The sequence below is a fragment of the Sus scrofa genome, chromosome 6 (genome assembly GCF_000003025.6).
Source record: "Sus scrofa isolate TJ Tabasco breed Duroc chromosome 6, Sscrofa11.1, whole genome shotgun sequence".
Taxonomy (NCBI): Eukaryota; Metazoa; Chordata; class Mammalia; order Artiodactyla; family Suidae; genus Sus; species Sus scrofa.
In genome coordinates this window covers 81,892,651-81,914,747 of record NC_010448.4, presented here as the reverse complement: position 1 = coordinate 81,914,747, position 22,097 = coordinate 81,892,651, and the positions used below count along the sequence as shown (strand labels likewise).

The 22,097-nt window shown below is 50.1% G+C and overlaps 1 protein-coding gene across 4 annotated transcripts; it reads left to right on the top strand.

The window, feature by feature from the left end:
• Nucleotides 644-20,751, top strand: IFNLR1 (interferon lambda receptor 1). Of its 4 annotated transcripts, none has more exons than XM_021095536.1 (7): nt 644-762; nt 4,976-5,111; nt 10,509-10,693; nt 12,356-12,498; nt 14,653-14,812; nt 15,115-15,248; nt 16,542-20,751. In XM_021095536.1, exons 1-7 carry the CDS (start codon nt 705-707, stop codon nt 17,313-17,315), a joined length of 1,590 nt encoding a protein of 529 aa, XP_020951195.1. In that variant the 5' UTR covers nt 644-704; the 3' UTR covers nt 17,316-20,751. The 4 variants fall into 4 exon arrangements, with proteins under 4 accessions (XP_020951195.1, XP_020951197.1, XP_020951196.1 ...); XM_021095538.1 differs by having other exon boundaries at nt 5,058-5,111; nt 16,542-20,750; XM_021095537.1 differs by having other exon boundaries at nt 5,058-5,181; nt 16,542-20,748.

Here is a 22,097-nt window from a genome sequence, read left to right as displayed (position 1 = left end):
CCCGCGTGAAGGATATAGAGAATAAGTCAGACCCACAGGATTCTCCAGGAAATTAATGTCGATAATGTGGGAAAGTGCATGGCTTGGAACCTGGCACTTAGAAGAGGCTCGGATAGAGCCAGTGGTGTCTGAGACTCAGTTCATAAACTTGCCCTGAACTCCTCTGCCCTCTTAAAAGTCCCTTATTGGAATTCCTAGCCGTGATTATTAATAATGAACAGTTTTCGGGAGTTCCCGTCGTGGCTCAGCGGTTAACCAACCCGACTAGCATCCACGAGAACTCGGGTTCAATCCCTGGCCTCACTCAGTGGGTTAAGTTTCTGGCATTGCGGTGAGCCAGAAGTTCCCGCGTTGCTGTGGCTCCGGTGTAGGCCTGCACCAGATCGACCCCTAGCCTGAGAACCTCCATATCCCGCGGGTGTGGCCAAAAAAAAAAAACCAGTTTTCTTCCACTCACCTCACTCTGTACACGCATTTACTGAACCTCACCCCCACCCCGATCCCGCAGAACGAAACGAAGCAGAGGCAGAACGAACTGCTGGGGACTTAGGGGCGGCCCCAGGGGAAGCCCGGGTGGAGTCCCGTCCCGGAGGGGCGGGTCCACGGCTTGGCCTCCCATTGGCTGCCGTTCGCGTCACCTGCAGTCGGTGGGACGGGAGGCGGGAGGTGGGAACGGGTCCCACCCTGGCCGCGGGACGGCCGGCATGTCGGGGGCTGGCCGCTGGGCCTCTCTACTCCTATGCCTGCTTCAGTCCGCTCCAGGTAAGGGCACGGGGTGGGCACGGGGCCGCGGGGCGGGCGCGGGGCCGCGGGGAGCGCCGTCCGGGCGGCATCCACCTTCGGAGCCAAAGCTCGGGAGACAGTGCCTTAGGCAGGGGTCTGGGCGCAGCAACCTGAGTCGTGTGGATCGGCAGAGGCCACCTCCCACCCGTGTTCTTCCGAGGACCAAGCAGACTCTTGTCTAGTCCTTTCCGGGAAGAAACTGATCACGTTTCCTAATGCCAGCTCAGCTTCAGGTAATCAGGAAACAAGACGATGGTTCTAAAGTCAGCTGTATTTATTTATAAAGTGTTTTTTTAAGGTTTCCTAAAGGCTCTGATCCCTTCATTAATACCGCACTTGGAGTTCCCGTTGTGGCGCAGCGGAAACAATCCGACTAGGAACCATAAGGTTGTGGGTTCGATCCCTGGCCTTGCTCAGTGGGTTAAGGATCTGACGTTGCTGTGGCTGCGGTGTAGGCTGGCAGCTGTAGCTCTGATTAGCCCCCTAGCCTGGAACCTCCATAGGTGCGGCCCTAAAAAGACAAAAAGACCAAAAATAAAAATAAAAAATACCGCACTTGACCCTTGCTAGTAGGGAAATTCAAACAGAAGTGCCCTGCCCTCGCAGGGTGTGCATTAGTGTGTGTGTGTGTGTGTGTGTGTGTGTGTCCCCTTTCTCCCGGCTGGGTGTAGGAAGTTCCATCCAGCCCCTACCCCCTTTTTTTTTTCTGAGCTGCCACCGGTAAGTTTACAGGGTACAAAATACCTTGGAATAGGACACAACTGCCAAACCCCAGCAAAATTGTTCCCAGGATATCTCCCTAGTCTTAGCCTAATAATTTAAAAACACGAAGAGTTCTTGTACATAATCTAATACTAATGTTAAAAGCCAACATTTGGAGTTCCCATTGTGGCTCAGCTTTAACGAACCCAACTAGTATCCATGAGAACCCAGGTTCAATCCCTGGCCCTGCTCAGTGGGTTAAGGATCCGGTGTTGCCCTGAACTGCAGTGTAGGTCACAGTTTCGGCTTGGATCTGGCTTTGCTGTGGCTTGACATAGGTGGGCAACTGCAGCTCTGTTTGGACCCCTAGCCTGGGAACTTCCATATGCCTCAGGTGCAGCGAAAGAAAGAAAGAAAGGAAGGAAGGAAGGAAGGAAGAAGGAAGAAAGAAGGGAGGGAAGGAGGGAGGGAGGGAGGGAAGAAAGAAAGAAAGAAAGAAAGAAAGAAAGAAAGAAAGAAAGAAAGAAAGAAAGAAAGAAAGAAAGGAAGGAAGGAAGGAAGGAAGGAAGGAAGGAAGGAAGGAAGGAAGAAAGAAAGAAAGAAAGAAAGAAAGAAAGAAAGAAAGAAAGAAAGAAAGAAAGAAAGAAAAAGAACGAGCCAGCATTTATTTGAGCAACTTCTTTGTACTGGGCACCACACAGTTCTAGTTAAGCATCAACGCAATCGTCCTGCGAAGTAGGTATTATTTTCTCCCTTTTCAGATGGAGAAATTCAGATGGAGACTTTGCGCAATTAAGGGAATTACCTAAGAAGGAAGGCATGGGTGAGGCACCCAGAACAGAGAAGACTGAGGCTGAAGCAAGCATGGCCAGCTTTGGCCTTGGGGTGGACAGCTGACACAGGATGGTCCATCCACCCAGGTCAGCTCAGGGATGCGCCAGCCCCTGGTACCTTCACAGCAGTATTACTACAGCCAATGAGGAACAGCATATACCTGCGTGGGTTACCATCTTTTCAAACTCGATAGTTTTCCTGTCTGGACCTAGCTATACTTGCAGCTGAGGAATATATGATGTATATAATACAAACTGTGGTGCAAAGGTTTAGGCTGAAGCACAGGTGGATCCTGGTGTCTATACTTACTGGCTGTGTAGCCTCAGGCAAGTTATTTACCATCTCTCTCTAAGCCTAGTGCCACCATGGAAGGGGAATGACGCCTCTCCCAGGGTGGTTTGTTCTGAGGATTGAATGGGGTTTTGTGTATAAAGTGCCACGCTGGTGCTTGGCACCCTTCAAAGGCTCAATAGGGGATAACTATGCTAGTTGCTATTTCTCCACTGTGGCCAAGCTCAGATTTATGCCCATAAGCCACTTGTAGACAGATGTTTGGCTTCCTGCCGGCCACCTGCTAGAAAGTCCAGAAGCTGGGAGCACTGTCAGCATCCGCATCCTAGTGACCTGGGTCCTGCTAGAGGACACAGGATGAGGTGGAAGCAGGCACCCATATTTGGGTCTCAGAGGCCAGGGATGTGGAGCCAAACTGAGAGCCATCAGCAGAACTGGCCCCTCCCTCCCTGATACCGCTCTGTAACCTGTATGGGTTTCCACTGTGGCCCATGTGACACTTCAGGGCACTGATTTCTCCATGGGAACTTGAGCTCCTAAAGGGCAGGAGCGGAGTTGTGGTCCTTTTTGAAACCTCTGGCGCACAGTGATCAGTAGATGTCCTTCACCAATAGTGAGCTATAGATATTGGAAGAATAGGGATGAACAGGCCCCATGAGAACCCGGGAAAGGAAGTGTGATCGAGAGCTCTGACAGTGGGGTTGCCGGAGCCTGGATTTTCTGACTCTACAAGTGATTAGCTGGGAGGGCCTCAGTTTCCTCATCAGTAATGTGATGATCATATTTAGTACCTACCTCCTAGGGATGCGGGAAGGATTGAAAGAGAAAATGCAGAGTTCCCGTCATGGCTCAGCGGTTAACGAACCCGCCTAGTATCCATGAGGACACGGGTTCAATCCCTGGCTGTGCTCAGTGGATTAAGGGTCCAGTGTTGCCACGAGCTGTGGTGTAGGTTGTGCAGACACGGCTCGGATCCCATGTTGCCGTGGCTGTGGTGTAGGCCGGCAGCTCCAGCTCCGTCTGGACCCCTAGCCTGGGAACCTCCATATGTCGAGGGTGCAGCCCTAAAAAAAAAAAAAAAAAAAAAGAGAGAGAGAGAGAGAAAATGCAGGTAAGGACAGTGACACACAAAGGAATGCAGTTGTTTGAAAGGAAGATAAGCTGCAGCCTGGAATCCAGTCGGGGAGCTGTAAGGAAGAGGTCGACCCAGTCAAGCCAAGCAGGGCAGGACCTCACATACCGTGATAAGGTGCACGGACTTTATTCTGAGGACAAGGGAAGGGTGGAAACCGGGTAGCTGTGTAATCAGATGCATATTCCAGAAGACGGGGGTTAGCAGTGAGAAGGAGGAGGTGCCAAGAAGGGGGAAGTAGGAGTCAGTTTGAGGTGGCCAGGGTAAGTGTCACTGGGACCGTGACAACCGAACAGAGATGTGAAGGAAGCAGAGGAGTGAGGCAGACAGAGATCCCAGGGAGAGCTACGCAGAGGGAACGGGAAAGGGCCAGTGTGGCTGGAGAGGACCGAGCAAGCGGAGTCGGGGGTTGGATTCCGTAGTCTTATGGGTGCGTGTAAAGATTCTGGATTTTATCTTCAGCGAAATGGGTTTAAAGCAAAAGAATGATGTCATCTGACTTTCATTTTAACCCTTGCTGCCGTGTGGAGAATGGATTGAGGGAAGAAGCCTGGAAGTAGGAAGACCAGTTAGGAAGCCTTTGGAACAATCCTGGTTATCACAATATTCATTCATTCACTCAACACTTTTTTTTTTTTTTTTTTTTCACCCACAGCATATGGAGGTTCCCAGGCTAGGGGTCGAATTGGAGCTGTAGCCACCGGCCTGCACCAGAGCCACAGCAACGCAGGATCCGAGCCGGGTCTGTGACCTACCCCACAGCTCACGGCAACGCCGGATCCTTAAGCCACTGAGAGAGGCCAGGGATCGAACCCACAACCTCATGGTTCCTAGTCAGATTCCTTAACTGCTGAGCCATGATAGGAACTCCCGTCAACACATTTTGGTTGTGCACCTGCCGTATGCCAGGGACCACTGCTGGCAGGCTCTGGGGACACGGCTGAGAACAAGACAGAGCCTCTGCTCCTTGAGACCCTCGGGGCCCTTCCCTCCTGGAGCCCAGGAATCCATTAGATGGTCCTGTTCCATGGTGTTCTACTGGAAACCTCAGGTGTCAGTGGGCTTCCTCTCGTAGCACAGATGGGCCGCTGAGGTCTAAGGAAGGGGGAGGGGCTGCAGGACAGCCAGCCAGGGTCATGGCTGTGACTGGAATCCTGATCCCCCGGGTTCCCAGCCTACATCATGTCCCCTGTGCTTCAGCCACCCGAAGTAACTCCTGGTTCTCAAACCCAGCCAGCACCTGCTCTTCAGCTCAGACCGGCCCATGTCAAGACCCGCCAGGAGCTCCAGGCCTCATGATCTCTTTCTCCCCCAGGGAGGCTCCACCTGGCCCCTCCCCAGAACGTGACGCTGCTCTCCAGGGACTTCGGTGTGTACCTGACGTGGCTTCCAGGTCCTGGCAACCCCCAGAATGTGACCTATTTTGTGGCCTATCAAAGGTGAAGGGGCAGCTCCCAGGCTTGTGGGTGGGGAGACAGAGGAGGTGGGCAGGGGCTGGAGAGGCTTCTCTGGAAGAGTTCAGCATGGGCAGCGCTCGCTGGTCCCCTGGGTCCTTCAGGGGATGGCGTGCGGCAGGTACTGGGAGAGGGCGTTTGACCAAAGACTGGAGGCAGGGCTGATGTTGAATGGAGAACAGTCCACCGGTGATGGGCCTGTGGGGGTTGGATCTTTGAGAAAAGTCGGAGCAGGGCTCGGATGGAGCCGTGAGGGCCCAGGGATGGAAATCTTAAGGGCCTGGATGCGTGCTTGGCATTGCAGCGAGTAAGGGAGGCAGGGGCACCTCTTGTAAAGCTGGGTTGGCATCACCAGATCATCACCCTTTTCCCTGTGGGGCCTGCCCAGAGCCTTGGGGTCCTTCTCAGCTTGGCAGCCCAGGCCACCACTGCAGATCCAGAGGAATCCGAAAATGAAAGCAGAATTGCCGTCTTTACATATAGATGGGCCTCATCTGAAGTTCTTTTGTAAGAGAGTCAGCTGAAAAAAATCAGAGACTTAGAGAGTTGCTGAGAAGGCAAGGCGTTCCCTCAACGGGAGGGACCTGCCATGTACTCAGGACCCACTGTGCCAGGCTGGGTGCTGGGAGCCTTGCGTGAGTAGTAGTTCGCTCCTTTCTCCCAGTACCACCAGGCAGGCCCTGCATTTCCCCCGTTTGAGAGGTGAGGACACAACTCAGCAGGTCCGTGACTTGCCCGAGGAAGCCAGTGATGGAACCAGAAGAAAAACCCCAATCTGTCTGGCCACAGAGCTTGTGCTCTTCCTGTTCTGTCACTGTCTCCCCATCTGTAGCATCCAGATGTTAATGGTGGGGGCCTGGCTTGGGAAAGGAGAGTCTTTCATTTTAGTTCTTTATTTATTTTGTATTTTTTTCAATGGCCACACCTGCGGCATCTGGAAGTTCCCGGGCCGGGGTCAAATCTGAGCCGCAGCTGCAGGCCTACACCACAGCCAGAGCAACACCAAATCCGAAACACATCTTGGGCCTACATCTTCTGGCAACGCCAGATCCTTAACCCACCGAGCGAGGCCAGACATTGAACCTGCATCCTCAAGGACACTATGTCGGGTTCTTAACTCTCTGAGCCAAAATGGGAACTCCTAAAATGTCTTTTATCGCCCATTTTGAAGTAGTAGTTTACAGTTTTGACTGTTCATGGATATGTTTTTAGCATGCATTTTCTGACTCCTTCCATTGATTGCTTAGCATATTAATTCCTATCCTTATTTTCTAAGTATTTAAAAGCTCTGTTTCCCTCTAAGTATTATTCAGCTGCATATCATAAATTTTTATTTATACTATTTTTATGATCATTGAGTTTTAGAGATTTACTTTCATCATAATTCTTTCTTTGATCCATGAGTCATTTTATTTTATTTTCCAGTGTGTGATTTTTGAGTCTCCTGCCTTTTTTTTTAAATTGAGGTATAGTTGATGTACAATGATGCATTATTTTCAGGTACATAGAAAATTGATTCAGTCACATACACACACATTCTTTTTTAGATTCTTTTCCATTATAGGTTATTACAATATATTGAATATAGTTCCCTGTATTATACAGTAGGACTTCGTTGTTATACAATAGTGTGTGTCTGTTAATTCCAAACTTCTAATTTATCCCTCCCCTCTCCCCTTCCCCTTTTGCTAACCATGTTTGTTTTGTCTGTGAGTGTTTTGTAAATAAGTTCATGTGTATCATTTTTTTAAGACTCCACACATATGTGATATATTTGTGTTTCTCTCTCTCTCACTTAGCATGATAATCTCTGGGTCCATCCTTTTTGCTACAAATGGCATTATTTTATTCTTCTATTATTTAATTATTTTAAATTTAATCATCCTTAATATCTGAGTGATATTCCATTGTATATATTTATCACATTTTCTCTCTCTCTCTCTTTTTTTTTTTTTTTTTTTTTTTTTGGTCTTTTGTCTTTTTAGGGCTGTTCCTGTGGCATATGGAGATTCTCAGGCTAGGGGTCGAATTGGATCTGTAGCTGCTGGCCTACACCACAGTCACAGCAACGCCAGATCCTTAACCCACTGAGCAAGGCCAGGGATTGAACCCATGTCCTCATGGGTACTAGTCAGGTTCGTTACCCATTGAGCTATGATGGGAATGCCTGTCCCACATCTTCTTTATCCATTCATCTCCTTGATGAACATTTAGGGTGCTTCCATGTTTTGGCTATTGTAACTAGTGCTGCTATGAACATTGGGGTGCATGTATCTTTTGAAATTAAAGTTTTCATCCTATCCGGATATATGCCAAGGATTAGAATTGTACAATTATATGGTAAATCTCTTTTTAGATTTTAAAAGAATCTCCATACTGTTTAGTTGGAGATTCATTCAACCAACAGTGCAGGAAGGATCCCTTTTCTCCACACCCTCTCCGGCATTTAATATTTGTAGACTTTTTGATGATGGCCATTCTGACTGGTATCAGGCGATACCTTCTTATAGTTTTGATTTGCGTTTCTCTAATAATTAATGATGTTGAGCATCTTTCCTTGTGCCATTGGCCATCTGTATGTCTTCTTTGGAGAAGTGTCTATTTAGGTCTCCTGCCCATTTTTTTTTTTTATCAGGTTGTTTGTTTTTTGATGTTGAGCTGTATGAGCCGTTTATGTATTTTGGAAATTAATCCCTTATCAGTCACATAGTTTGCAAATATTTGATCCATGAGTCATTTTAAAACATTGTAAAATGTTCAAAATTTCTTTAGTTCTCTGTGTTAATAATTTTAAACTGGAGGAGTTCCCGTCATGGTGCAGTGGAAACAAATCCAACTAGGAACCAAGAGGCTGCAGGTTCGATCCCTGGCCTCACTCAATGGGTTAAGGATCTGGTGCTGCTGTGAACTGTGGTGTAGGTTGTAGACATGGCTCAGATCTGGCGTTGCTGTGGCTGTGGCATAGACTGGCAGCTACAGCTCCGATTAGACCCCTAGGCTGGGAACCTCCATATGCTGCAGCTGCAGCCCTAAAAAGACAAAAGGCAAAAAAAAATAAAATCTTAGAAAATAATAGTAATAATAATTTTAAACTGGATTATTTGTGGTCAGAGGAAATAGTTTGAGAGATACATGTTCTTTGAAATTTCTTGAGAGTTGCTTTACTTTTATTAATATTTCCTAATATTTTTGTTAATATTTTGTTTATGGTTCATGCATGACTCACCCACTTGTTTGTTCTTAAACCAACTTTCATAATTATGACGTTTATTTTTCAACATCATGAAAAATATTTACTGGAGTTCCCATCGTGGCTCAGTGGTTAATGAATCTGACTAGGAACCATGAGGTTTCAGGTTGGATCCCTGGCTTCGATCAATGGCTTAAGGATCCAGCATTGCCGTGAACTGTGGTGTGGGTTGCAGACACGGCTCGGATCCCCACTTGCTGTGGCTCTGGCGAAGGCTGGCAGCTACAGCTCCGATTCGACTCCTAGCCTGGGAACCTCCATATGCCACAGGTGCTGCCCTAGAAAAAACAAAAAGACAAAAAAAGAAAAAATGTATTTACTAATTATTTTTCTTTGTTCAATTGTCAATTACTGAGTGAGTTGTATTACAGATTTCTCATTGTAATTGTGGATCTTCTATTTCTTCCTGTAGTTTTGTCTATTTATGCTGAATAGAGTTTGAAGCTATTTAGTAGACACATGCAGGTTAGAATTTTATCTCTTCCTGGTCAGTGGAATCGTTAACTATTGTGTAGTGATTCTTGTCATCTTTAGTAATGCTTTCATCTTTGAAGTCTCTATTTTGTCTCATATTAATGTACCTACCCCAGTTCCTTTTCTGTTCATGTTTACATAGTATAACTTTATCCGGAAACAAAACTTGGTGAATTCTTTTCTCTTTACTTACCTTCATATCAGCCTTTTCCATTCACCCATCGCTCAGTCTTAAGACCCAGGAAGAGTCCTCAATTCTCCTTTTCCTCACATTCCACATCCAATCCAGGAGCAAGTCTTGCCCTCCAAAATGCTTCCTACATCCCGCCTCTTCTTGCCATCTCCACCACCATTCTCTCTTGGGCCACCGCTGCAGCCTCCCAGCTGGTTTATCACAGTGATATTTTAAAAGCATAAATTAGATAACCTCAGTCCCCCTATTCAGAGCCTTCTGGTGGGGAGTTCCTGTCGTGGCTCAGTGGTAATGAACCCGACGTGTATCCATGAGGATGCGGGTTCGATCCCTGGCCTTGCTCAGTGAGTTAAGGATCCAGCGTTGCCATGAGCTGCAGTGTAGGTCGCAGATGCAGCTCAGATCTGGCATTGCTGTGTGTGTGGTGCAAGCTAGCAACTGCAGCTCAGATTTGACCCCTAGCCTGGGAACTTCCACATGCTGTAGGTGTGACCCTAAAAAGCAAAAAAGAAAAAAAAAAAAAAGAAAAGAAACTTCCGGTGGCTTCCTAACACACCATCCCTCTCCACCCTCATCTCCGGCCTATCCATCCTCTCTGCTGGGCTTCGGCCACCCTGGCCTTTTTGTGGACAGGTCAAGCCCCTTCCCATCACAAGGCTTTTGCTTTTGCTGTTCCTTCTCCCACGCCTTCTCCTGGCTCCCTTCTCTTCCTCCCGGCCTCCGTGTCAGCATTCTCTCCCTGGCCTTTCCTGAGCCGCCTTTGGAAAGCAGTTGCCCCCACCTTGCCCTGTGATCACCGCACTTGCCCGCTCCTAGGTTCACCTCATTGATACAGGGATGGTCTCTCATGCCCTCCCGCCAGCGTGTAAATTCCCGAGGGCAGGACCTTGTCTGTCGTGAACTGCCGATTCCCCAAGAGTAAGGCCCAGCAAGCAGGTCCCTTCTTTGGACCTCCCATTCTCAGGATTTTGGACTCACAGAGCTGTGTGTCCCCTCTGACAGCTGCACAGCACACCGCACGGTGCCTGGTATACCGCAGGTGGCCCATAAGTGCCTGAAGGAATACACAGGTGGAAAGGGAGCACTAGTAGTAATGATAGCAGCTGTCATGAAGGCCCTGAGAGGGAGACGTGACAAATGAAGAGACAGAGGCTTGGGGGCAGTGACATGCGTAAGGTCCCAGAGCAGGTCAGAGGCAAAACCGGGAGTCCCGCCCTCGTCTGTCATTCCAGAGTCTGAGCTCCTACCTTGACTGTTCTCATTCTGTCTCAGCCAATGGCTGGCTGGATGGACAGATGGACGGATGAACAATCGGATGGGACAGAGGGACGAGCCATCACCTGTTCTCCAGCGTTTCCTCACCCCAAGAGGCTGAATCCATGTCTCCTTCTTCAGCTCAGCAACCCCTAAACGGTGGCAAAGAGTGAAAATGTGTGCAAGAACCAAAGAGCTGGTGTGTTCTCTGATGTGCCTGGAGAAACAAGACCTGTGCAACAAGTTCAAGGGGCGCGTGCAAGCAGTTTCTCCCAGCGCCAGGTCCCCCTGGGTGGAGTCCAAGTCCATGGATTACCTTTTTGAAGGTATGCAAGGGACCTGCGGGAGGGAGGCTGTCTGCCCAGGAGCCTGGCTCAGTGGCACTGCTGTCCTCGCCGTGTGCCTCGCCCTTCCCCAGAGCAGCTGTCCGGGGCCACCTGCCGTGGTGTGACTTTGTGGTAGAAAGTTAGGGGAGCCCACCAGCAGTTCAGTTTGTTTCTCCTTTGGATGAGGTTCATTATCTTTTTTTTTTTTTTAGCACGTGGTCACACCTGCGGCATATGGAAGTTTCCCGAGCCAGGGGTCGAGCCATAGCCACTGCAGAAGCAACGCCAAGTAGTTATGCTGCGAGCCACACGGGAAGTCCGAGGTTCATTATCTTCTATTGAGCACAACCTTGGTCATGAACTACACAAGACACTTTATATACTTATTCCTATATTTTTTATGTTCAATCTCTAGCTTTAAGAAACAATTTTTTTTGAAAAATTCTGGTTGCACATGTAATTTCTGCACACAGTAGAAATTTGGAGGGAAAGGAAAATAGAAATAGAGAGGAAAACATTCCTCATGCTTATAGCCTTCAGAAACCACCAGTGTTCACACTGAGCGAGCAGAACATTTTTCCCCCCAATATATTTTATTTTTTTATTTATTTTTATTTTTTTGTCTTTTTGCCATTTCTTGGGCCGCTCCCATGGCATATGGAGGTTCCCAGGCTAGGGGTTGAATCGGAGCTGTAGCTGCCAGCCTATGCCAGAGCCACAGCAACTGGGGATCCGAGCCGTGTCTGCAACCTACACCACAGCTCACGGCAACGCCGGATCGTTAACCCACTGAGCAAGGGCAGGGATCGAACCCGCAACCTCATGGTTCCTAGTTGGATTTGTTAACCACTGCACCACAATGGGAACTCCTCCCCAATATATTTTAATTCTTCCTTCCTTTCTTTCTTTTCTTTTTTCTATTTTTAATTTTTCTTTTTTTTTTCTTTTTTTTTTTTTTAAGGCGTCTTTTTTTTTTTTTTTTTGTCTTTTTGCCATTTCTTGGGCCGCTCCCATGGCATATGGAGGTTCCCAGGCTAGGGGTCCAGTTGGAGCTGTAGCCACCAGCCTATGCCAGGGCCATGGCAACGGGGGATCCAAGCCGCGTCTGTAACCTACACCACAGCTCACGGCAACGCCGGATCCTTTAACCCACTGAGCAAGGCCAGGGACCGAACCCGCAACCTCATAGTTCTTAGTCGGATTTGTTAACCACTGCACCACGACGGGAACTCTTTTTTTTTTTTTTTTTTTTTTTTTTTTGCTTTTTAGGGCTGCGCTTGTGGCATATGGATGGAGGTTCCCAGGCTAGGGGTCGAATCGGAACTGCAGCTGCCGGCCTACACCACAGCCACGGCAACACAGGATCCTTAACCCCCTGAGCGAGGCCAGGGATTGAACCTGCATCCCCATAGATACTAGTTGGGTTTGTAACCTCTGAGCCATAACAGGAACTCCATATATTTTGTCTCTAATCCTCACCACAAACTTATGAGGTTTGCTTTTCTCAACCCATTTTTAAAAAAGAAATAAAGCAAGACCCACAGGAATTAAGGAACTTGCCAGCAAATAAACTGGGTGAGGAGCAGGCCTGCTGGGAGGCAGGGGCATGGATGCTCTGTGGCCCCCAGGGAGTACTGACAGGTCCTATTCTGTTTCTTTCAGTGGAGCCGGCCCCACCAGTTCTGGTATTCAACCGGACAGAGGAGATCCTCAGCGTCAATGCCACATACCAGCTACCCCACTGTGTGCCCCAGCCCGATCTGAACTATGAGGTGGATTTCTGGAAGGAGGGGACCAGGAACAAGGTGAGAAGCCCCTTTTATGCCCCCAGGCTGAGTCCCCTTCCTCACTCTCCCACTAAATCCCAGTGCTCCTCCCCCATGGAGGCTACTACTCCATGAATGCCTCCTCCAGGAAGCCTTCCCTGCATACCCCTCACTCCTGGCAGCCACCCCCTGACTCTGCACAGTGTGATTGGCCTGTGGTCCACCTCCTGCCCCTCTTTTACCTAAGAGGCCAAGTTCAAGGCATCCTATTCCTGCACATTACAGACAATAAGAGCACAGCAGGTTTCTACCTATTTTTTTTTTCATTATGAAACCCCCTTTTTTTTTTTTTTTAGGGTCACACCCACAGCATATGGAAGTTCCCAGACTGGATGTCCAATCAGAGCTGCAGCTGCCACCCTGCACCACAGCCACAGCAACACCAGATCTGAGCTGGATCTGCAACCTACGCCATAGCTCACAGCAATGCCGGATCCTTAACCCACTGAGGGGGACCAGGGATCGAACCTGCATCCTCATGGATACTGGTTGGGTTCATTACAGCTGAGCCACAGTGAGACCTCCCCTTTTATTTTTTAATAAAATCTGATTGAAGTATGATGGGCTGCAGGAGGCCTATTTGCCAAGCCATGAGATCCATTAGGAAAAAACTGGAAAGTACAGATAAGTGCTGAGAAGTAGACCAAAAGTACCCAGAGGTGATTGCAAAGAATTCTTTGGTATATAGCCGATTTCAGACTTGGTTCTGTGCATGCATGTGCATATGCCTATGTGTCCTTATTTATGTCAGGCATTGGCAAACTTTTTCTGTAATTGGCCAGAAAGTAAATATTTTTGGCTTTGCAGGCCATGTGACCTGTCTGTTCAACTCCATCTGTAACACAAAGGGAGCTGTAGGTAAATAGATAAATGAACAGGCATAGCCGGGTTCCAGTAAACTTCTATTTGGGAAAAAAAAAGGTGGAGCTGTAGTTTACTGACCCCTGTTCTTATTCATTCTTTCTTTTACCGAACCAATATTTACACGCTTGACCTCCTGCACATTCTGGATCCCAGGGATGTAAGTTTTCATTCCATGTGGTCCCTGCCTTCAAGGCCCTCACAGAGGGAGTTCCTGTGTGGCTCAGTGGGTTAAGAACCCAACACAGTGTGCATGAGGATGTGGGTTTGATCCCTGGCCTCGCTCAGTGGGTTAAGGATCTGGCGTTGCCATGAGCTGTGGTGTAGGTCACAGACACAGCTCGGATCTGGTGTGGCTGTGGCTGTGGCATAGGTCAGCAGCTGTAGCTCCAATTAGACCCCTAGCCTGGGAACCTCCATATGTCACGGGTTCAGCCCTAAAAAGCCAAAAAAAAAAAAAAAAAAAAAAAAAAAAAAAGAGTGAATTTACTTTTCATAATAGATTTTATTTCATCCAATAGAATGTTATCATCTCAACATGTAACTAATATAAAAATTATTGAGATGTTTCACATTCTTTTCTTACGTGGTCTTCAAGCGCCGATGTGAGAGCCCATCTAGTTTGGTACCAGCCACACATCAAGGGCTCGGTACCCACATGTGGCCAGTGGCTACTGTGTTGGGCAGGCAGCCCTGGCGTTTTCAGTGACTGTGATAGCTGAAGAAGCACCCCTCCCCCTGCCCAAATTGATTGACAGGCCCTGAGGGTAGGAAGCCTGCGGAACTCGTGCCTGAAAGTGAGGAGGTGGTGAGGTGTAGCTTGCGTGATGCAGAATGGCCGGGCTGCTTTTGAACCCAAACTATCTCTACCTTGAGACTCAGCAGAAGAGAAATGAGATAGAGTTGGGAAGTGCTCCCCTCATGCTTAAACTGCTTTGGTTTTGTTTTGGTTTTGTCTTTTTTTCTTCTTTAGGGCTGCACCCGTGGCATATGGAAGTTCCCAGGCTAGGGGTCGATTGGAACTGTAACTGCCAGCCTACAGCAGAGCCACAGCAACACCAGATCCTTAACCCCCTGAGGAAGGCCAGGGATCGAACCCACATCTTCATGGATAACAGTCGGGTTCATTAACCACTGAGCCACTTTGGGAACTCCCCATGCTTCACCTTTAATGCAAGAAAAGAAGATGGGAGACTCACAGCTGTGTCCTGGCTGCCAGTCCCACCATGTCCCCCCAGTAGCTCAGCCCACTCTGCTTCTCTCTCCAAACAGACCCGATTTCCAGCCACTCCCCATGGCCAGCCAGTCCAGATTCCCCTCCAGCCAGCCACCCACGGACCCCACTGTCTCAGCGGCAGAACCATCTACACCTTCGGTGACCCTAAATACAGCAAGTTCTCCAAGCCTACCTGCTTCTTCCTGGAGGGCCCAGGTGGGTGCAAAGGGGTCCAGAAGTGGGGACTTTCTCCCTGGGCCTCAGAGTCCTCATAATATGATAATTAAGAGCACAAGTCTAGAGACAGACTCACATCAATTAAAATCCCAGCTCCCCCCCCCCACTTGCTGTGCATCTTTGGGCAGCTTACATACCTCTCTGAACCTTGGCTTCCACAGTCTGTAGGATGGATTTATTCTTATGAGGATTAAATAGGATCATCTATGTGAAGCCCTCGGCACCTATGCAGTTGATAGAAGCCCCTGTTTCTCTAGTTGTTATTATTTTTTTCTTTCTAGGCCCCAACTGGGCATTCCTGGTTCTCCTACCATTTCTGCTGCCGCTGCTGTTGGTCATTGCCGCAGGGCATGTGATCTGGAAGAGCGTCACAGGAAACTACTGGTTTCAGCAGGCAAAGATGCCACAGGCCCTGGTATGGCACATCTGGGGGTGCGTGACAAAGAGGGAGGGTTGTTAAAGAGTGAGCAAGTGGAGCTCGACTTAAAGGTGGTTCAGATAGACTATCAAAATGATCCAGACTGCAAAACATCTATCACGCCGTCTAAATTTTCACCATTAGTAATTCATTCCTTTGGCACCAAAGTAAAATAGCAAATATGCCCTGGGCCGGGTGGGGGGAGGACAAGTGCCCTAAGTCTCTTTTAAAAATAATCTCCTCTCTGCTTAAGATTTGTCAGGTGCCAAGAGCAGAGCCCCCAGCCTTGGGACAAAGGAGAGATGCCCAGAGGGGAAATGGGGAGGGTGGCAGCTAAAGGGAACCCAACACTTAGTTCGCACTCTCACTAAGGCCAAGTCTTGCCCAGGTGGACCCTGGAATTTCCTCTACTGTCTGGTAGCTCACTCGCTTAGATCCTGGGGGCCAGCTGGGGCAGGGGAAGCCCGGAGGGGTCAGAGGGGTCAGACTTGTGGAGAGGAAGGCCCAGAAAGGGAGGCTGAGCCATAGGTGAGGCTCCGTGAGCCCTCAGGTGGAGCTGGGGCTTTGAGGATGGATGCTGAGCGTCCCAGCCACATGGGAGTGTTTCAGCATTCCCGGCTCTGGGACCTGCAGGGAACTCCCACTAACTGAAGGACAGCCTCTGTGAGACGTGTTAGATGTGTCTGCACCTTGCCCCATCCCTCCGCCTTCCCATCATTTGGGAACTCTCCAGCTCGACCTCCTGCAGCCACACCTGCAACCTAGGGGCTCTCTCTGGCTCATGGCATCCACTCTGCCTGCATGTGCCAGAGAGTTCACGCCGCCACCGCCCCCTCCATCCCCCACCCAGTGGTGCTCTGAGGTCCATGTGCTGCCATGATTCCCTGAGTCCCCACAGAGCTAAGCTCCAGCTGCCCTTGGGGTAACTTGCCTCATCACGCCCTGCCTGTTGGCTGCTGTGCCTTGCTGGTACTTCCTGGAACATATCCCAAAGAAACTATTTATTGTTTTTATTTTTCTACCTATTATTCTTTTTTACAGTTGATTTACAAGTTCTGTCAATTTCTGCTGTACAGCAAAGTGATGCAGATATGTATATATACACACACATGTGTGTGTTTGTGTGTGTGTATGCACACGTTCTTTTTCTCATATTATCTTGCATCACCAAGGAAACTATTTACACTGGAGTCCTTATGTCAGGGTCTGTTTCCAGGGGAACCCAAATTAGAACAGTCATGCTTTTGCAAAGGCTGAATTTCCTGCTCTTCTCTCCCCTCCCCACATCAGGACTTCCCAGGACACAGACCCCCTGGGGCAACCTTTCGGTCCAGTGGCCCAGAGTGCCTGGATGACTTGAGCCTCTGTCCCCAGAAGGAACTGGCTATAAGGGTCAGGCTGATGCCTAGAGTCAGGGCCCCAGCCACCATCCAGGCAAGATCAGAGAAGAACAGGGCTGAGGAGGAGAAGAATGAGGAGGGGGACACAGACGAGGACACAGACGACCATGTCATCTTCCAGCCCTACATGGAGCCACCCCCCCTCCTGGGGCTGGAGCACCAGACCCCGTGCCATGCTGAGGCAGGAGGGCCCCAGTCACCTCTGGTCCAGGTCGAAGGCTCCTCTGTTTGCAATTCTTCAGACAGAAGCTGGGCCAGCACTGCGGGCTCCTCCCCCTGGGATGAGGCTGAGTCCTCGGGCTATTTGGCCAAGAAGGGGCCAGGCCGAGGGCCAGATGGGGAGGAGTGCCAGAAGCCTCTGCCACCACCGGAATTCTCCGAGGACTTGAGTTCCCTGGAAGAGCCCCCCAAAGACAACCTCTCCTGGGCCAGCTGGGGCTTCTCATCACCACGGCTGAACCTGGTCCCCAGGGAGCCCCCAGTTTCTCTGCGGACACTGACCCTCTGCTGGGACAGCAGCCCTGAGGAGGACGAGGAGGAGGAGGAAGAAGAGGGTGGGAGCGAATCGGAAAGCGAGGACAGCGGTGCTGGCACCTGGGAGACTAAGAGCCTCGAGAGCACCGAGGTCAGAGGTAGGACACTGGGGCATTACCTGGCCAGGTGAGCCATCCCCTGGCTTCCAGTCAAGTCTGGTGTTACCACGTTTCCTGGGGACCTAACTCACCACAAAGACTTGAAATCCCTGGAGCATCATCGCCGGGGTGACAGAGGGTTCTTGCAGCACTTCGGGGAGCCCCAGCTGGAGGCTGTCTGCCAGGCTGAGCCATCAGAAGCCACCTGTCCTATGACCTGCCAGCTTTGGGCTGAGCACCAGGAGGGGTAGAGACGCGGATGGGCTGGGGTCAGATCACCCCACTGTCCCCGGGGTGACAGGCCGGCGGGAAGAGTCATCCCTGGATGACACTGCACAGGTGAGGTCAGATCACAGTGGACATGGACGGCTGATGGCACAAGGGCCATGTGGATATGGGAAGGGAGGAAATTTGGAGGCACAGCTGGTGTAGCAGAGACTCACTCCTCCCTCCTGCGCCTGCATGGTTCCCTCCTCTCCGAGGCTCCCGTGTCCTGATTTAGGAGTCCCTAGGGTGGGTCAGTGAAAAAAAAGTCCAGGCTGAGGGTGTCAGGGAGGAAGGGGAAGGGCGTGGTCATGCAGATCCCCGTCTCTGAGTGACGGATCCCAGTTCTTCACAACACACAGAGCTGGGTCCCGATCCAGCTCTGCTCTTTACCGGCTGTGTGGCCTTGGAGGAAACACCTTCCTTCTCTGTGCCTGAGTTTCCTCTCTGCAGCCACCTGGGGCGTGGCCAGGGTTCCGAGAGACGTGAGTGTGATGCGCTGCCTGCCATGCCTTTGGCACTGGCCACATGGTGGCTGGGAGGCTCCCCCCTTCACCCAGGCTCTGAGGGGACTACCTGTGACCCTAAGCTCAGAGTGTCTAGAAGCATCCATCTGTCAGCTCCCCACCGCCAGTCTACCTCCTGCCTCCCGCCCTCACTGTCCCCGCCTCCTGGTCAGGAAACTGAGCTCTCAGAAGCAGGAGCCCAGCCAAGGGGGACCCTGGTCTCTCTCTCCCTGTTCCCAGCCAAGAACGAACCAAATAGTCCATTTTCCAGGGAGTCTGATGATTGGTGGTGGGGTAGCAACCCAGCAGGGCGTTGGACCCCCCGGCCTGCAATCCCCATCTCAGCACTTTAGACCCTTTGGTTGACCATTGCGTTCATAAAGAGGCCTATCTCCCCTTCTGGTTTTGAGAAACCACTGCCTTCTAGGAACAGGTGACTCTTCTTCCCTGGAGGTAGTGATGGATGTTCTCCAACAGCTCCCTTGTTCACCGACAGGCACCAGTATATGGATGAGCATAGCTGGGTCTCCGCCCATTAGGCCAAGCTTCTTGTCAGTTTTGTGGTCCAGCAGGGATGCGACTAATCCTTGGCTCTGTGCCCTGGGGTCTGCCATGGCACCTGCCAGGAGCTAGGTGTCTCTGTGGATGTAAAAAGCATCTGCATAGCCGTTTTATCCACAGGGCTATATTGTTTGGAAGCCAACATGAGGGTACTGCCTTAAGTGAGAATTGTGGAAAAGCTTCCCCAAGGGCATCTGGTCCAGGGATTCCCAAGCTGTGTTCTCAAAAGCCTCGGGCTTCATAGGAGGTGCCTCAATTTCAGGGAGAGCCATGGTCTATAAGATCCCCCCAAGTTCAACCAGAGTGACCTCCCTGTAAAGCTGAGCTTAGGAGTTTCCACTGATAAAGAAAAGGTCAGCAACACCATCCCCCTGCTTTTTTTTTTTTTTTTTTCCTTTTTTGGCTGCCACACAGCATATGGAGTTCCCGGACCAGGGATCAGATCCTATACTGCAGCTGTGGCAATGCTGGATCCTCTAACCCACTCTGCCAGGCCAGGGATCAAACCTGCATCCTTGGTTCTGCAGACACCACTGATCCCCTTGCACCACAGAGGAAACTCCAGCAAATCCGTTTTTAACTTGAACACCTATCTTTTGTTTCCAAAGAAGAAGCTGAAATGACTTGTGTATGTACCTAAGGGTGAGATCTTTGGTCCTAGGTCCACTGGGCCAACCCCTCTCCCCTCGGTCATATCAACACAGTGCCAAGGTCTCAGCAATGGTGTCCAAAGGGCATTAAGCTGGCAGGAAGCCTGCGCCACTGCTGGGACTCACACGCATACCCATGCACAAGCCCAGGAGGCACACGTGCATTTCTGCAGGGGTTTCCCTGCCATGAGGCTTGTCCACATCCACCGTTGAGTGCAGAGGAGGAAGAACTCACAGACCCCAGGGAGCTGGGGAAGGCTGTGGCTCGGGGCCAGTTCCCAGGATGATAACCAGACCAAGCCCGATGTCCTTTCTAGAACCAGCTGAACTGCTGTGTGCAGGTAATTCAAATACCTCAAAGCCCTCATGATTGCCGTCTAGGCCTGTGTGAAGGAATGACTTTCTTTCTTGTGTTTTTCTTAAGCAGTTTTTCCAAAGCTTCGTTTCTGACGTCGGCTATTTCTATTCAAAGTTCCAGCTCCTTTCTCGCCAGGCAGTCATAAACACATAAGCTGTGAGAACCACTAGGAAAGAGCATGCTAATCAGTCTATTCATTTGTCAAGTGTGCTCTGCATTGAACTGTTTACAGAGGCCTTTCATGTGCCCAGCAGCCAGGAACTGCATGGCTCAAGTTCCAGGGCCACCGTGAAGGACATCAGGTGAATGGCCGGTGATGCCCTGGATGAAAGCCACGTTACCATGCGTGAGGGTACCGAGAAGATTATATATTGTTCTTAGATATTTGTATTTATTTCTAATTTTATGTGTATATCATATTTAAATAATTGCCTATTGCTTGTTGGGACCTACCCTAAATTTTTAAATAAAGAGCTCTATTTTTCAAGAAAAAAAAAAATGGCAGAATCCAATGGATCCTGTGAAAAAGGATCTTTTCCAATCTTAGGTTTCAAAAGCGCCTCACCGCTCATCTGGCTGTTAAGACTACAAACGTCCTGGATTGTGTCCCCAGCAGCAGACCCAGAAACAAAGACTGGGGGCATAAAGCAGGGCAGCCGAGGTAGGAGGTCGATGGGCCCCTGGGCCGAGAACAGCTGGGACCTGTCAGACGGAGTAAACTGGAGCTCGTTTCTCTTTGACACATTCAGGGAGAAAGTTGCTGGCAGGAGCTGAGCTCTGCTGGAGGAGAAAGATAAGATGACCACTTCAATCCCTCGTGAGGTCAAGGAGACCTCCCCAGCTACACATGCGCAGAAAGGCTCCTCAGGGGTCAAAATGGGAGGGGATGCCAGACCATAATAAGCTTTTGTAACCTCCCATAAACACACACACCACACACCACCACCACTACCCCCCCCACCCACGTTGGAATCCATGGTGGCCGGAGGATGCACATGCATATGCGGGAGGGCCCATCAGGTGTGGGAAACAAAACAAAGCAAGATGATTGGCCAGAGGAAAAGACAAAGACCCAGAAGAAGAGCCCCTAGATGAGTGATTTATATCACCCCTTTGACGTGCTCCCCACCAGCAGGGACCTGCACATGCCTCTCTGAGTGGGCTGTTTTGCTTCTAAACAGATTTTCTGCATGCTCGCCCACATATGCTATGTGTGTGTATATATATATATCTTTTTAGGGCCACGCCTGCAGCATATGGAGGTTCCCTGGCTAGGGGTCCAAGGGGAGCTACAGCTGCCAGCCTACGCCACAGCCACAGCAACGCCAGATCCCAGCCGTGTCTGCAACCTACACCACAGCTCATGGCAACACCAGATCCTTAACCCGTGGAGTGAGGCCAGGAATCAAACCTGCGTCCTCACGGATACTAGTCAGATTCGATTCCCCTGAGCCACGACAAGAACTCCCTGCTGTGCTTATAGGAAACTCTGCGTCTGCTTTATAGTCTCCGTCTCTTTGTAAAATTCTTGTTTACAATGCAGACGTGATCCAGGGCCTCTGCTTCCAGCCACTAGCCTCTGACGGTCTAGTGGTTTTCACCCAGGCTGTGCACGTTCAATTCCTGAGCAAGAACGAAGAGCTCACTTCAAGCAGTGCTGGCTGCTGTCCTTCCAAGATCACAGCGATTCCAGAAAGAACCGATAGAGGAGTGGGACAACAGGGAGGGGAGGCAGCCAGTCCAGGCTCACAACCAAACAAGTCACTGCTCTGGGCAACCAGGACACCATCTTCGTAGGGTGTTCAGTGTTGGACTCTCCAGATTTGAGCCCCTGCCAGGGAGGGGAACTGGGAAATTTATCCACTCCTTCCCATCAGTCCTGTGTAGAGGGACACTCCCCCCCCACCCCCCTGCCCCCGCGCCAGGGAGTTGCAGGTACTTGCACTTGGAACCATCAAGCTGAGTGCATGAGAAACGTGCTACAGTGAAGCCAGAGCTGTGCCCAGCACCTTGGCAGCTCCCCCTAATGCAACCATGGTCCTTGAAAGTATACAGAATAGCCTATGTGGCTGCCTTGCAAACCCAGACTCATTCCAGAAGATCTCCACTGGGAAAGGTCTCACAGCTCCCACCCATTCTCCCACAGGGTAACTGCTGTTGACCTAAAAAACAAAACAGAAGTTCCTGTCGTGGCTCAACAGAAACAAATCTGACTAGTATACAGGTTCGATCCCTAGCCTTGCTCAGTGGGTTAAGGATCCGGCGTTGCCGTGAGCTGTGGTGTAGGTCACAGACGCGGCTTGGATCCCAAGTTGCTGTGGCTGTGGCGTAGGCCCGCAGCTGCAGCTCAGATTCAACCCCTAGCCTAGGAACCTCCATGTGCTGTGGAGTGGCCCTAAAAAGACAAAACAACAACAACAACAGCCAGTTATTTTACCAGCAAAATAGGTTTATTCAGGAACAGCAAAGCATTGT

What these genes read in the sequence shown, in the direction of transcription:
- IFNLR1 (XM_021095536.1), top strand. Translation starts at nt 705, where the DNA reads ATGTCGGGGGCTGGCCGCTGGGCCTCTCTACTCCTATGCCTGCTTCAG. An exon ending in GCTGCTCTCCAGGGACTTCG is followed by an intron (nt 5,112 to 10,508) that starts GTGTGTACCTGA and finishes CTCCTTCTTCAG; the next exon opens with CTCAGCAACCCCTAAACGGT. An exon ending in CTTCTTCCTGGAGGGCCCAG is followed by an intron (nt 14,813 to 15,114) that starts GTGGGTGCAAAG and finishes TTTTCTTTCTAG; the next exon opens with GCCCCAACTGGGCATTCCTG.